At 33.0% G+C, this 17896-nt stretch overlaps 1 protein-coding gene across 9 annotated transcripts in view; it reads right to left on the bottom strand.

Moving 5' to 3' along the window:
- The window catches only part of LOC117324901 (dual specificity protein phosphatase CDC14AB-like), a 52692-nt gene extending 38153 nt beyond the window's left edge, over window positions 1-14539 (bottom strand). For 6 of the 9 annotated variants that reach the window (XM_033880731.1, XM_033880733.1, XM_033880738.1 and 3 more), the window contains exons 1-5: window positions 14201-14539; window positions 13957-14047; window positions 12612-12687; window positions 11215-11295; window positions 2107-2199 (exon numbers count right to left, since the gene is read on the bottom strand). In XM_033880731.1, the coding sequence (XP_033736622.1) occupies window positions 2107-2199; window positions 11215-11295; window positions 12612-12687; window positions 13957-14047; window positions 14201-14267 (408 nt within the window). In that variant the 5' untranslated portion in view covers window positions 14268-14539. The remainder of the gene's footprint in view (window positions 1-2106; window positions 2200-11214; window positions 11296-12611; window positions 12688-13956; window positions 14048-14200) is intronic. The other 3 variants (XM_033880739.1, XM_033880737.1, XM_033880736.1) reach the window with 3 other exon arrangements.
- Window positions 14540-17896: the final 3357 nt, after the last annotated feature.

Raw genomic sequence — 17896 nt, 5'->3', positions numbered from 1 at the left:
GTGTAATCTATTTTAAAATCTTCATTGCAGTATATATATGTGTAATATATTTTTAAATCTTTAGTACAGTATATGTGTAATCCATTTTAAAATTTTTAGTACAGTAAATGTGTAATCTATTTTAAAATCTTTAGTACAGTATATGTGTAATCTATTTTAAAATCTTTAGTACAGTCTATGTGTAATCTATTTTTAAATCTTTAGTACAGTATATGTGAAATCTATTTTAAAATCTTTAGTACAGTAAATGTGTAATCCATTTTAAAATCTTTCGTGCAGTGTATGTGTAATCTATATTAAAATCTTTAGTACAGTATATTTGTAATCTATTTTAAAATCTTTAGTACAGTATATGTGTAATCTATTTTAAAATCTTCATTGCAGTATATATATTTGTAATCTTTTTTAAAATCTTTAGTACAGTATATGTGAAATATATTTTAAAATCTTTAGTATAGTGTATGTGTTATCTATTTTAAAATCTTTCGTGCAGTGTATGTGTAATCTATTTTAATATCTTTAGTACAGTGTATGTGTAATCTATTTTAAAATCTTTCGTGCAGTGTATGTGTAATCCATTTTAAAATCTTTAGTGCAGTGTATGTGTAATCTATTTTAAAATCTTTCGTGCAGTGTATGTGTAATCCATTTTAAAATCTTGAGTGCAGTGTATGTGTAATCTATTTTAAAATCTTTCGTGCAGTGTATGTGTAATCTATTTTAAAATCTTTAGTACAGTGTATGTGTAATCTATTTTAAAATCTTTAGTACAGTATATGTGTAATCTATTTTAAAATCTTCATTGCAGTATATATATTTGTAATCTATTTTAAAATCTTTAGTACAGTATATGTGTAATATATTTTAAAATCTTTAGTATAGTGTATGTGTTATCTATTTTAAAATCTTTAGTGCAGTGTATGTGTAATCTATTTTAAAATCTTTAGTACAGTAAATGTGTAATCCATTTTAAAATCTTTAGTGCAGTATAAGTGTAATCTATTTTAAAATCTTTAGTGCAGTGTATGTGTAATCCATTTTAAAATCTTTAGTGCAGTGTATTTGTAATCTATTTTAAAATCTTTCGTGCAGTGTATGTGTAATCTATTTTAAAATCTTTCGTGCAGTGTATGTGTAATCTATTTTAAAATCTTTCGTGCAGTGTATGTGTAATCTATTTTAAAATCTTTCGTGCATTGTATGTGTAATCTATATTAAAATCTTCAGTGCAGTGTATGTGTAATCTATTTTAAAATCTTTCGTGCAGTGTATGTGTAATCTATTTTAAAATCTTTCGTGCAGTGTATGTGTAATCTATTTTAAAATCTTTCGTGCACTGTATGTGTAATCTATTTTAAAATCTTTCGTGCAGTGTATGTGTAATCTATTTTAAAATCTTTCGTGCAGTGTATGTGTAATCTATATTAAAATCTTCAGTGCAGTGTATGTGTAATCTATTTTAAAATCTTTCGTGCAGTGTATGTGTAATCTATTTTAAAATCTTTCGTGCAGTGTATGTGTAATCTATTTTAAAATCTTTCGTGCAGTGTATGTGTAATCTATTTTAAAATCTTTCGTGCAGTGTATGTGTAATCTATTTTAAAATCTTTCGTGCACTGTATGTGTAATCCATTTTAAAATCTTTCGTGCAGTATATGTGTAATCTATTTTAAAATCTTTAGTGCAGTGTATGTGTAATCTATTTTAAAATCTTTAGTGCAGTGTATGTGTAATCTATTTTAAGATCCATAACCATGAGTAGTACAGTTTGTGTAACACCAAGCCGATTCACAATATATAACATATGTTAGGTGAGAATCTGGTATTTGTTTAGTCTATTGTATCTAACTAAGTCACTCAAAGCAGATCATCAATATAATGCTACAATCACAGACTGTTGTGAACTAGCCACTCTTGAATTATAAATCATCGCCCACGCACCAGACCAATAATAGGCCTGAGAATATAATTAAGTTTCTACAGTGAAGGTGTCTGCATAAACTCAAGCATAAATATTCATACACATAATAATGGTACTTATTGAAAAATTGATGACCCACCAAAACTAGTGACTGATTGCACCATTATAAGTACACACATACTCACCGCATACGAGGATATTAGGAACGCTGCATTTGCTCTTTTTCTGGCATCAAAACTTGTGTAGTGTATAATTCTCTTCTTGGCAAGGGAGAAAGACTGAAAAGAAAATCCCAGAATTATTGATTGGTTATTTTTATATTTCAGAACTTAAGACCTATACATGTATTGCTGATTTTAACTAAAACCTTGATAACCTTGTTATTATCTTGTTTTATTGAGAGTGAGGTATATACTGGTATAATTATAGAAAATCTGAGGTGATGTATATTGTACTACTGATAATTTATATAATTATAGAAAATCTCAGGTGATGTATATTGTACTACTGATAATTATAGAAACTCTGAGGTGATGTATATTGTATTACTGATAATTATAGAAACTCTGAGGTGATGTATATTGTATTACTGATAATTTATATAATTATAGAAACTCTGAGGTGATGTATATTGTACTACTGATAATTTATATAATTATAGAAACTCTGAGGTGATGTATATTGTACATGTACTACTGATAATTATAGAAACTCTGAGGTGATGTATATTGTACTACTGATAATTATAGAAACTCTGAGGTGATGTATATTGTACTACTGATAATTATAGAAACTCTGAGGTGATGTATATTGTACAACTGATAATTATAGAAACTCTGAGGTGATGTATATTGTACAACTGATAATTATAGAAACTCTGAGGTGATGTATATTGTACTACTGATAATTATAGAAACTCTGAGGTGATGTATATTGTACAACTGATAATTATAGAAACTCTGAGGTGATGTATATTGTACTACTGATAATTATAGAAACTCTGAGGTGATGTATATTGTACTACTGATAATTATAGAAACTCTGAGGTGATGTATATTGTACATGTACTACTGATAATTATAGAAACTCTGAGGTGATGTATATTGTACAACTGATAATTATAGAAACTCTGAGGTGATGTATATTGTACTACTGATAATTATAGAAACTCTGAGGTGATGTATATTGTACTACTGATAATTATAGAAACTCTGAGGTTAAGTCACTAGGAAAACTCATATACAGAATTACATATACCAAATCATTATTCTAAGATTCATAACCCCCAGAAAACATGTTTTCAACTGTACATGTCCATCAAACAAATAATTGTTTACAAATACAACAATTATAAAACAGCTGTAATACATAATCTGTTTACAAATACAACAATTATAAAACAGCTGTAATACATAATCTGTTTACAAATACAACAATTATAAAACAGCTGTAATACATAATCTGTTTACATATACAACAATTATAAAACCGCTGTAATAAATAATCTGTTTACATATACAACAATTATAAAACAGCTGTAATATAAAATCTGTTTACATATACAACAATTATAAAACAGCTGTAATACATAATCTGTTTACAAATACAACAATTATAAAACTGCTGTAATACATAATCTGTAAGAAATAAGCTACAAAGCTCTGGGACCATTTCAAACGGGATCTATAAAATATATGCTTTAGACAAAACCGACATCATAATCAAAAACCAAACGCAAGATAAAACACATAACATATCTATGTCCAGGCATTTAATATATCAAACAGAAGGAAGTTATATTACACAATTTATATATCAAACAGAAGGAAGTTATATTACACAATTTTATATATATCAAACAGAAGGAAGTTATATTACACATTTTATATATTAAACAGAAGGAAGTTATATTACACATTTTATATATCAAACAGAAGGAAGTTATATTACACAATTTTATATATCAAACAGAAGGAAGTTATATTACACATTTTATATATCAAACAGAAGGAAGTTATATTACACAATTTTAAAGTTGAGAACCTGTGCAAACATTCTGTCATTGATTTTGCAATAACAGTGAATTTACAGCTTGATACCCATACAAGTTTGGACTTTAAGTTGTACACGCTGAAATTTAAAGGGGAATGGCCGATAAGAGCTGTAAAAGGCCCCCAATGATAGACAAGAGTTTAATGCGTACGTTTACAAAAAATCTGTCCTATAAACATGTATTGTAAAAGCTACTGTCTACATTTAAAATACATGTATCTAAACCATACAGAAGCATTGAATTTCTGATTAAAGTAAGCAGCTATTTAAATGAAATTCAATGGGAAATGACGATAATTATGTCACTTTGTGATTGCCCCTAGTCATTGTGATTAAATTAAGTATATAGTAATGAACATGAAAAAGCATCGACAGGACAATGTGTTCTTTTTAAATCATTATATTTAGAAATTCTGCTCTGTCAGCAAACCCTACACTGCATCAACACATTTTCAGAGACAACTTGTTTGGCTATGATATCAAAATCTTTGTTTAGTATTCATACATTGTCATACATTACTGGTGTCTATGATTTACTGTGTGGCAGTGACAACAGGTCTAGGAAGTGTGATGTAAACTGGTGCATGACTGACAATGATAGAAAGTACATTTACCTAACTCTTGACCTTCAGCTTGGTAATAACTTCGAAAGTTTAAATGACATGGCTACGTGAAATGAAATAATGAGCAACCAATATACATTTATCTATTAGGTAACATTTTAATTCTATATAATAAACTGACAACTTAATACACATTTAAAATGTACAACTGTTTAACTGATTTCCAAATTACTACACTGACTTGAGAGTCAATACTGATCTTATAGTATCTGTATACAAAGCTGTGTAATGCAGGGATTCATCTTTATTTTTTGATGTCAGACGTGTATGATGAAGGATGTTGATAATTATTACCAACATCCTGATGAAGGGTTTTCAGGAAATACGAGCATACCTTCTAACCAGCAATTTGTATACAAGTAAACAAAATGTCACTAGGGCATTCTAACCAGCAATTTGTATACAAGTAAACAAAATGTCACTAGGGCATTCTATCAGCTGTACACCCTACATCTAGGGTAATAGTCCTCCTCATCCCTACACCCTCCACTATCAGTAGCTACAAGCTTGTTTACAAACACATCCTTGGATGTCTGCCATTAAGGGAAGGGAACAACCTTCACCCCAGATCAAACACTGTAGGTATCTCACCGACCTTTTTTACTTTTAGGTTTTCATTTCCAATATAACTAACCAAGCTCCATGTCATGGGACAAAACATATTGTTTTATAACATACCAGTAACACCAGTATACATATACAGTTCTATCTTGGTATACCGGTCAACAATCGAAAATCTAGAGAGCAATGAGAGCATTGCATCAGAATCGACAGTCTGCCTGGTGTAAATGTGTTAGATATTTATAACATACACAAAACAACAAATATATGCCCATAGGGTCTGTGTACATGTGCATCCTCTTCAGAAAATGGCAGGGTGCCAAGTTGTGAGGCACTGATTTCAATGTAATCTTACATGTATAAACTGAGGTAATATATAGTCCTGTGGTATTACGTTTGGAATCCATTCTGTACATCTACCTATTTATTAACTTTATCTCTGGTATATACACACCTGCTGAAAAATGTACATTCAATACTTATGACAACATTTGATTACCAGTACCAGTTTAATCTATGAAGCTAGGATAAGAAATAAAGACAAAAGCAAAAGTCTTCTTTCTTTTTTTTTCAACTGAATTTCAAGGAATATCTTCTCTTTCTATCAGTAACTCATACTTATTTTGTTTTTCTTTATTTACCAGTTCATAAACATCTTCTCCATAATAATGTTTGTAAGCTTATAATTAAGCTATAACTTTAATTTATATAGATTTGGCAGATGTGTCATTACTTGAAAATTATATGCGAACACATGAAACTTTTTAAATCGTTTGACAACAAATGTCTGTACATGAAAACAATGAAAAAACTAAAAACTGTCAATAGGAGATCTAGGAAATTTTTTTGGGAGACAAGTTTAACTATTCAAACTGAGGAAAGTTGTTTGCTTATGGAGTTCAATAAATCAAGCACAATCTTGCTGAAGTGTCATACTCAGCTTATAGGTATATGGGAAAACTGCAGAACGAGTACAGAACAATCATTAGGTAAAGAAAAGTCACAGGTGACTCACTAGGGGACAAAATACTATGGTTTCTTCACTGTCTACTAATTGTAATTAACAGACACAAGAAATATTAGAGGGGTTAAACAATCATAAAATTAGGTTAATTTATCCTATAACCTGCATAGTAAAGGGTTTATGGTTAAAATACAAGGGAAACATCTGTAGATACACCATTGATAAGGCCTTTGTTAAACAAATCATGCTCACTAGCTCATTTTAACACATTACATACCAACATACGAGTTGTTTATATTACTAGTTTTAATAACCTGATAATAGACAATGTATTGAATACATGATAGCCCATCACAACCAAGATTAACCCTGACATGATAGCTCATCACAACCAAGATTAACCCCGACATGATAGCCCATAATAACCAAGATTAACCCTGACATGACAGCTCATCACAACCAAGATTAACCCTGACATGATAGCTCATCACAACCAAGATTAACCCTGACATGACAGCTCATCACAACCAAGATTAACCCTGACATGATAGCCCATCACAACCAAGATTAACCCCGACATAATAGCCCATAATAACCAAGATTAACCCTGACATGATAGCCCATCACAACCAAGATTAACCCTGACATGATAGCTCATCACAACCAAGATTAACCCTGACATGATAGCTCATCACAGCCAAGATTAACCCCGACATGATAGCTCATCACAACCAAGATTAACCCCGACATGATAGCCCATCACAACCAAGATTAACCCCGACATGATAGCCCATCACAACCAAGATTAACCCCGACATGATAGCTCATCACAACCAAGATTAACCCTGACATGATAGCCCATCACAACCAATATTAACCCTGACATGATAGCTCATCACAACCAAGATTAACCCCGACATGATAGCTCATCACAACCAAGATTAACCCCGACATGATAGCCCATCACAACCAAGATTAACCCTGACATGATAGCCCATCACAACCAAGATTAACCCCGACATGATAGCTCATCACAACCAAGATTAACCCCGACATGATAGCCCATCACAACCAAGATTAACCCCGACATGATAGCCCATCACAACCAAGATTAACCCCGACATGATAGCCCAACACAACCAAGATTAACCCCGACATGATAGCTCATCACAACCAAGATTAACCCCGACATGATAGCTCATCACAACCAAGATTAACCCGACATGATAGCCCATCACAACCAAGATTAACCCTGACATGATAGCCCATCACAACCAAGATTACCCCTGACATGATAGCTCATCACAACCAAGATTAACCCTGACATGATAGACCATCACAACCAAGATTAACCCTGACATGATAGCCCATCACAACCAAGATTAACCCTGACATGATAGCTCATCACAACCAAGATTAACCCTGACATGATAGACCATCACAACCAAGATTAACCCTGACATGATAGCCCATCACAACCAAGATTAACCCTGACATGATAGCTCATCACAACCAAGATTAACCCCTGACATGATAGCTCATCACAACCAAGATTAACCCCGACATGATAGCCCATCACAACCAAGATTAACCCTGACATGATAGCTCATCACAACCAAGATTAACCCCGACATGATAGACCAACACAACCAAGATTAACCCCGACATGATAGACCAACACAACCAAGATTAACCCTGACATGATAGCTCATCACAACCAAGATTAACCCCGACATGATAGACCAACACAACCAAGATTAACCCCGACATGATAGCTCATCACAACCAAGATTAACCCTGACATGATAGCTCATCACAACCAAGATTAACCCCGACATGATAGCCCATCACAACCAAGATTAACCCAACATGATAGCCCATCACAACCAAGATTAACCCCGACATGATAGCCCATCACAACCAAGATTAACCCCGACATGATAGCTCATCACAACCAAGATTAACCCTGACATGATAGCCCAACACAACCAAGATTAACCCTGACATGATAGCCCATCACAACCAAGATTAACCCCGACATGATAGCTCATCACAACCAAGATTAACCCCGACATGATAGACCAACACAACCAAGATTAACCCTGACATGATAGCTCATCACAGCCAAGATTAACCCCGACATGATAGCTCATCACAACCAAGATTAACCCCGACATGATAGCTCATCACAGCCAAGATTAACCCCGACATGATAGCCCATCACAACCAAGATTAACCCTGACATGATAGCTCATCACAGCCAAGATTAACCCCGACATGATAGCCCAACACAACCAAGATTAACCCCGACATGATAGCCCATCACAACCAAGATTAACCCCGACATGATAGCCCATCACAACCAAGATTAACCCCGACATGATAGCTCATCACAACCAAGATTAACCCCGACATGATAGCCCATCACAACCAAGATTAACCCTGACATGATAGCCCATCACAACCAAGATTAACCCTGACATGATAGCCCATCACAACCAAGATTAACCCCGACATGATAGCCCATCACAACCAAGATTAACCCTGACATGATAGCTCATCACAACCAAGATTAACCCTGACATGATAGCTCATCACAACCAAGATTAACCCTGACATGATAGCTCATCACAACCAAGATTAACCCCGACATGATAGCTCATCACAACCAAGATTAACCCTGACATGATAGCCCATAGACTTACCTTACCTAGATATCACATACTTCATTAGACTTTATCAGAAATCCTAAACGACTTTATCAGATGTCCTAAACGACTTTATCAGATGTCCTAAATGACTTTATCAAATGTCCTAAACGACTTTATCAGATGTCCTAAACGACTTTATCAGATGTCCTAAACGACTTTATCAGAAATCCTAAACGACTTTATCAGATGTCCTAAACGACTTTATCAGATGTCCTAAACGACTTAATCAGATGTCCTAAACGACTTTATCAGATGCCCTAAACATGTACCGGATATAAACATTTTATAACCATGGCCAGTATAAAGTGTCAAGATCTTTCGGAATGTTGATAAAAAAAATTTTAACAAAGAAGTAGGTACTTTAAAACTGAGCTAAGATAAAATTTGCTTTTAAATGGTGAAATACCTGTCTTACATTTTCTAAAGGAACATGCAAGTGTTTAGCCATTTCTAGAGTGAGCTAATTAAATAATTTACAAATCAGTAATCCTGTGTGGAAAAGCTGAGCAGAAAATACAGACAATACAACTGGCTATGTATAAATTAACCTGGCTTTATCTCTGTGACCATGCAAAATACATGTAATTCAGAGTTGGGAGTCCAAACTGGGCACAGCATCAGCATTCACAAAAATAACTGCTAAAACAGAATTGGTTATAAGGGATATTGACATCACAGACACTCAAAAAAGGAATTAACTTATGTGTACTGAACATGCGCATGCACATTAGGCAATCTCAAAATGCAAATTCTGTATACAGTATGACTTGTTAAACCAGCCCCTGTCTATTCTGGATCCCTGTCTATTCCGGCTTTATTGTTCAGTCCCGGCACTTTCCTATTAACTATAGTAGTTATAACATGTATAATCCAGAACCTGTCTATTCTGAAAACTGGCCATGGTATAAGTATACTTCTAAAACCAACCTGGTCAAACCGGCCGTCATGTTTTCTCAACAATCTAAACAAACACTTTGAAGACTTTCACAATTATGGAATATTCAGGGTAACAAACATGTCGCTGATTGAAGTGCCAACGGATGTGATTTACCTATAATGTGAATTGGCATCTCCAGGTAGTTGACGACTATTCACCACTCCGAAAGGATTACCTTCACATATTATCAAATATTTTAAAAATGTATTCTTGGAAAATAAAGCACACGTGTGCCTTATGAGTGTCCAATTGTAACTGACATAAGTATGCCTGGGTGTTGATACTGGGGACGACACCGAACTATTGCCTAGTGAGGCAGTAATAGTAACTAGGTTGATTTACTTGGGTGAATAGGAAAACAATTTGGTTAGTGACTAATTCGATGGAAAAATCCTTGTGAAAAAAATACTGACAACAACAATGTCGATTCATACACTGCAAGTTCCGACATGGACATGTGATGTGTTCTCGCAGCTTCATTTAAAATCTGTTCTTCCCATTTGCAATGAATAGAGATTGGTATTTCCAATCTATTTCAGACATTTTTTTTTATCAACACCGGATACGTATGTAAACCGACCAAATTGTCTGGTCCCAGTGACATCCGGTTTAAACAGGTTATACTGTATTTTACTTTTTGAGACCCATCATAGAAATGTAACAACTGTAACAAGTGATCAAGCAATATAAAGGTATAGACAAGTATTAAACTCCAGCTAAAGTACACATCACAGGAACCAACAGATTTCAGTAATACAGTATTTTTGGTCAAAATTGTAGCAATACAGTGTTTTTGGTCTAAATTGTTATTTTTTTTTTGTAATTCATTTAAAAGGTACTGAAATTACGCACTATTTAAAATGTACTGAAATTACGCACTATTTTGAAAATGTATGTATCATCACCCATTAAATTGACTTTGAGAAATCACAAAGGGGGATCAATCTTATAACCAACATGGGAATTTGCCCCTCTAAGTGAAACTGCCAATAAAGGGTACATTGTAAATCAAACCTACATTGATCCCTGTTACATCAAGTAGTAAGTGAAATGTTGATCCTCTCAACCAAACTAGACTATCATGCTGTGGTGTGATTTTAAGCCCGTTGAAATTTTGATGCCCTAAAACGTTGGTGTCTGTGACTTCGTTTTTATGTAAATTGAGAAGTCAATGTGATAATCTCTACAGCTAATATTGATTTCATGATTTATATCCAGATTCATTCACAATTATATATATGTGTGTATGTAATGATAAGAAATATGAAACACAATATTATTAGATATCAAGAATGTTATGAGGGTAGGGAACCCAAAAGGGAAAAAAACAATCATTTTATAAACTGTTGCTTGCATGACAAGATTTGATGGGGAAATGTCATTTTTCTATTCTTTGCATTTTTGGTGAATCAAAAGTCCATGCACGGATGCAGTTGTACACTTACATCTGTGATAATATTATCAATGTCATTTCCAGAGTTGTCGGTACCGATATCACAGTTGGTCAAACTTAAACCACAATGAGCCTGAAAAAGCATTTGATAACTTGAACTTAAAATCTGAAATCTAACATTTCAGATAAGTATCTACTTTTGAAAAAAAAAAGTGCCTAAAAAATAAAAATGCATGCTACTTATCTACACTCAGAAGAACGTAAAAATAATTCTTGATAGGAATCTTCCTTGATGTGTGACAAAATCAATCTTAAAGTTAAAACTGGAAGCAAGGAATCCATCATATTGACGTAAATAAGATTCATTACTGCTACATGTCTAAATATATGCTAATCATGCACATATTTAATTGCAAAGCAAAGCTAATTTATATGCGAAAAAGCTTATTCTATGATATACTGTATACCATATATATATGTATGTGTATGTGGCTGTGTATATACATATATATAAATAATCCTTTCTTTGAAGAACACTTCGAATTCATATTGAGTTTGTGTTTAGTCGAATTTGAAGCCAACAGTTAACGTTGAGTTCAACAAATCCAACAAACCCCAAACCATTATACTTTACAGATATATAAGAATAGGTATGTTTTCTTGACCTAACAGAATTTTTATATTTAAGGAACAGTTCATATTATTAAAATGTAACCCACTGAAGAAGTCATCGTTTCTGAGCTCAAACTGTAAAGGGCTTTTTGGGGCCGATAATTATATATTTATATAATGGACCCCATTTCCAACTGAAATTATTTCATGCTCAAGTCAAATTTTGCAGTTTATTCCTGAAAAAATTCCTTCCCAAAATGAGGCAAACAGGCCCCATCCCAAACCACTGAAAAAAGCCATGGGGGTTCCTGTTAACTAATAAAAAGGGAAGAAAAATATTGTTCATTTGGTCCAGTGATTAGTCACACCTCAATACATTCTTCTATTTCCTACAAACTAATCATGACTGTCCTTTTGGACAGCAATTAACTTAACTGCTCTGTAATGTCAGGATTAAGTGTAATTTTCTTGACCTCACCAACAATGTCAAAATGATACACTAAACTTTTACCACCTTCAGGCTTAATGCATAAAAACACATCTTGTTCTTTCATAATAGCGTCAATGTTTCATTTTTGAAAGTGTTTAAAATTATTTATTTGAAACAAGAGTGTGGGTAAGAGTCAATCCTCAAATGCATTTCATTGGTTAAATTTCAAATAATTTTTGAAAGTTTACAATTCATTTTGCAATTAAATATTGCAATATATATTTATGGAATTTGAAATCCAATAGGTATACCCTGACCTAAGATTAGGACTAAACTCTGTTTTTATGGATACTGACATGCCAACAGCTTTATACACCTTGTACATTATATCACTGTGTTATACCTACCTTTAACTTTTTATTGAGTTTGCAGCAATATCTGTACAGCAATGCCAAATTCAATGGTCCAAAGTCTGCATAAAAGCTGCAAGTCAAACAAAGTATACATTAAGTGCTCCAAACTGGTAGCTTCCAAGTTAATACAGTACATATATTGATCACTGTACAAACAATACAAGCCCCATCAGGAGTCACCGGTGTACATGTGTCAGGTCACTTTTGTACAAGACATTGACACTGTCTTCAGACTTTCAAAAAATGTTTTTGTCTTCAAGGTGGAAACATTGGAATATCAGTTTCAACAAGATTACTGAAGATCCTAACTTAATTAGTTTCAATGAATTATGATAAATGTGTGGCTCATTTGGTTGATGATGGTTCTTGTACATGTGATGCTAATATTGAAAATGCATTTCATTTCTTCTTCCAATGCAAACTTTTATTCAATATGACATTACATCAGAAGTTAATAACCTTCTAGGATATGCTAATCTACACTTCTATTAGATGGTGTCATTGACTTGCCTACCGATATAAATAGAATAATGCTTTCTAACACTAGTTCTTATATAAAAAAAGTAAACACTTTCAAATTGATCAGAAATAATTATGTCTATATATATGCCTTCATTTATATAAAAGTTCTATCAATTGAAAATACATCTTGCATGCATGGTAGTATACATAGGAGGATGTGTTTTCTTTGTTTATATAACTGTTAATTGTTCATATAATTATTGCCATTTTGTCCAGGACTCACAACTAAAAAGTAAGGCTAACATCTGATTATGATGAAAAACTAGTTTTTTTTTGTATTATCGGGATATTGCTATACATAAGGAATGATCACAGTACAGGAAATGGTTGCAGCATTATAATTAGTGTGTTAATGGGGAAATGTGAACATACATGCATGGACCTTGATTTGATTATCAAGATAAATTTTAAGTATATTTTTACATAATGGAATTATCAAAAACAACTGTAGCTTAAATTATTATGATTGCACTGCATGTGGTACAGACATCGTGATCATTCAACTGATGTCGGCTATGATTATCTTTTAGTTCAATCATAACCCCTCCCTTATATATAGAGATCTAACCAGTTAGTTGTTATAATGAAATCCTTCATAATGATATGGGATTATGGAGATTACATTGTAAACTTCTGTAAATATACAGTCTGCTACTCGTTTACATTAATTTGAACATTATAAGTTTACCATATATCATTTCTTTCTTACCGCTGACTTGTTGTATCGATATCATGCATGTGTATTCATTGGGAAACCGACTAGCTGTCAAACTAATTTGAACAGGGTCTAAGATATTTACTTTTTTTGCATACTTACTTTTCATATACAAGTTCATCATCCACACAAAAGTAGTGTGTATGTGCTGTTGATCTTGGTTTTGATCTAAGAGTTGCAAAATACAATCGATCTGCAACAGAAAACATCGATCATCTTTAAATTCAACACATCACAAATCAATCTGTCGAGACTTGTTTAACAATGACTACAGATCGTTCAGACAATAAGCACAAATAAATACGGGAGTTGAAGCTATAAAAATATATCTATATAAATAACTTACCTTTTATGAATTCTGATGCACTTCCAATGATATCATTCTCATCGGCCATATTCTGTATAGAATACATCGAAACGTAGTCACCTGCTCGGGATCTCAAAATATGACGATTCGTTCTCCGAATACACACGGATGGTAAAAATGTTGGTGCTTACAGCACAATCAAACAAGTCTTATTATGCTTAAATATCTCAATAACATTTGTTGTCTTTTCCTTGTTCCATAAACACTTAAAATGTTAAATATATGCCATAAAAATGTTAAAATAATACGCGAAAACTAGTCACCCCCCTTGGTAACTTCGTAGTTGACGGCCATGTTTGAAATGGAACGAAGTTGAGTGCAATAACATCACATGACTCGTTTCAACCAATGGAAATACAGACAACAATTGTCGTCATGACGATTCGGTTGTAAGCCAATGAAATCTTTGTTTATTAGAAATACTAACATGTGCACAAGTGTCATTTTCATATGGAATGTACACAGTTCATAAGAAATTGATTTCCTGCAAATTACATTCCGTTATTGGATTTATTCATAATATTATTATTAATGTTTCGTTCGGCGGATGGTATGGCGGATGGTCTCAAATTAACACGATCTCAACTGGTCGGCTAGATCTGCATTGCATGTTTGAACTCGACTTTCGATCTCTTCACTTTCTGTGTGAGAGGCACCGACGGGAGTCTCATGTTACAGGTCAATATTAGGCCTAGACATATACTGAAGTAGGCCTATTGCTATCCATTATTGGTTAATTATTTGTAACAAGAAACAACGCCACTTCGCATACAGTAATTTCACTGCTGTATTTATAGGCCTCATGACTCCTTTGTTGATTATTGGTAAAAGAATGATAACTTTCTTGATGATTTAATAGATAAAAACAATTACATATGTTTTAGTGATTACTGGAGACATTAATCAGGACATGCTTACTTATTCTAGATCTATATATGTCTCTGCTTATTCTTAGTAAATTCCAGTTAGAGAATGTTAGTCTCCCTCCAACAAGAACAAAGAATACAAGTCGAGGACACATCCTTACTGTGACTGAATTACGATAGATGATAATTGCCCCCCCCCCCCCCCCCCCCAAAAAAACAACAACAACACTTTTGTTTTAGTTTAAACAATAATTTATTCAAATACACACAAAAATACAAATATTGGAAAACAAGCTATAATCTTAATTATATTGATTCCTCTCCAAAAATACGAATGCGACATTATTTCATCGACATCGATACACACAATCAACATTAATGAGATATTATTAGACAAAAAATATTTACCTGATTAACGAACTACTGTAGATAAACTGAAGTTAAAGTATATGGCATTGACGTTTTCAATTTGTAAACTTGAGAATAAAACATTGTTGGAATAAGATAATTAACTGAGAACATAGAAAGTGATTTAAAAAATCAGAAAACTAATTAAAATATCAAACATCAAAATATTTTACTGTAACAGATGAAATTCTGCACAGTAATAGATATTTCTTCATTTTCGCTATTTGAATGGCGCGGGAAGGATGTCATAATTAGATATTTTTGAATATGCAAAATTATTTTTGCCTAAGCACACCCACACCATCACCCACACTCACCCACCCACACAAATATATAAAAAAAATAACAAACAAAAAAACAAGACTTTGCCGCAAGGCCTTTCTGACCTCTCAGGCTTCTTTGAGTCCGCCTGAAGAAGCCTGAGAGGGCAGAAAGGCCTTGCGGCAAAGTCTTGTTTTTTTGTTGTTATTTTTTATACATTCACCTTCGCAAGGACAGATTTCTTTTTATATAATCCCATGAAGAGCCGCGAAAGTACTAGGGAGACAGCAGATCTGTGTTTGACTTTTTATTTTATTATTATTTACCGTCACATGGACATTTTAACTTTATTCTATATATATATTATTTTTCATGCATATATGCAAAATTATTTTTTGCACCACCAAAAATCAAATTTTGTATAGGCAAAATTCAACTTTTGCATGGGCAAAAATAATTTTACATATGCAGAAATATTCAATTATGACAGACTTCCCGTGCCATTTAATATGATTTAATAGGATACATTATGGACGCAGGCTATGAGCCTATATATCCATATCAGTACACAAAAACAAAATTTACATTATAACGTACTTCCTGTGACAAATGAACAGCATTTAAACTAAACTTTAAAAGTTCTATCATCAATTTTATAGTACTCATCTAGAGCAATTTTAAACTTTATAACATCGGTTGAATCTATTACACCCTGAGGACGACTGTTCCAGAGATCAACTACACGGAAAGTGAAGAATTGTTTCCGTATATCAAGGTGACTGTGTTTTAAAGAGTTTGTGTGAATGCCCTCTTGTTCTCTCATGTCACGCTGAAACATGATAATAAATACTCTTGGACCATAAAAGTTGTTCACAATCTTGTACACATCTATAAGATCTCCTCGCATGCGGCGGTGCTTTAAGGTTGGTAGACGCTCTGTATATATGGTATATATGTCATTTGTTTAAATCCAGGTATGATATTGGTAGCTCGCATCTGGACGTTTTCAATTAGATCAATATCATATATATACGGATTCCATACACTGGAGGCATATTCCAAGTGTGGTCTAACAACAGTTTAAACATATTTTCATCCAGATAAGTGAATGTTCTTCTTAAACGACCAACACTACTATTGGCTTTGTAAATATTTAATTAAATATGTGTCCTAAAGTTTAAATCTTCATCGACCATTACACCAATATCTTTTTCATAAAATATTTGTACGTGAGTGATCACTCCATAAAAGATTGTTTAAATTGTCTAAAATATCGTATTAGATAGAAATCGTATCAGATAGATATTGCTGTATGATACGAGTATAATTGATACAACTAAATAAAAAAAATGGAATTTGTCTTCAATCATAAATCCACAAGCGCAAATTGTGAACGTAAACCATTCTATATATAGACTGGCTCCCTGTCTAAGAATATTAAAATTATAGATAAAATTGACCTTTATAGCTTTGGTCTGTAAGACCTGTCTGATTTTAAGTTTCAGACTAAGAGGAGATAAGCTAGCATAAGCTAACCAATCTACTACACATGAACAATGCTTATAAATTAGAACCATGCACTACACGTAATGTAGATATCAAAAGCAAAAAAAAAAAAAAAAAAATCATGGTTGATTCTTATAAAAAAGCTTATATATGTCCAGGGACGTACAGTCTCAAAGTTTAATTTTTGCTCTCCAAGAATCGCAAATACAAATATGAAATGAAAACAAGTTAAGATACTTTTGGTGGCATACCTCAAAAAAGATATTTTTTAAACACGTTTCTGAGTAAAAAGTGAAGGAATCAATCAAGCGGAGACAGTCATTTTTTTCGTGCGGTCAATTTAATTTATTATTTAATTAAATGCTAGAGACAGGGAGCTAGTCCATAGGCTGCGTTGACAATCTCTGCAAAAAAAAAATCATTAGTGTTGTCGTATGGTCAAAGGGAAATAACTATTTATTTACGAAGTACGAGTTATTTCCCTTTAGCCGTCAAGTACATAAAATGGCGAACCGACAATTAATGGAATAAAAAGGTGGAATAAAAAAGTGTAACGACACTTGAATTGAAAGACACTATGTAGTGAAGACAGGAGGTATTAAATATAAAACGTGTTTACTTTATTCACCGACAG

This window comes from Pecten maximus, chromosome 4, assembly GCF_902652985.1.
Source record: "Pecten maximus chromosome 4, xPecMax1.1, whole genome shotgun sequence".
NCBI lineage: Eukaryota > Metazoa > Mollusca > Bivalvia > Pectinida > Pectinidae > Pecten > Pecten maximus.
Note: the sequence above shows the minus strand (reverse complement) of the source record. Positions and strands in the feature narration are given on the sequence as shown.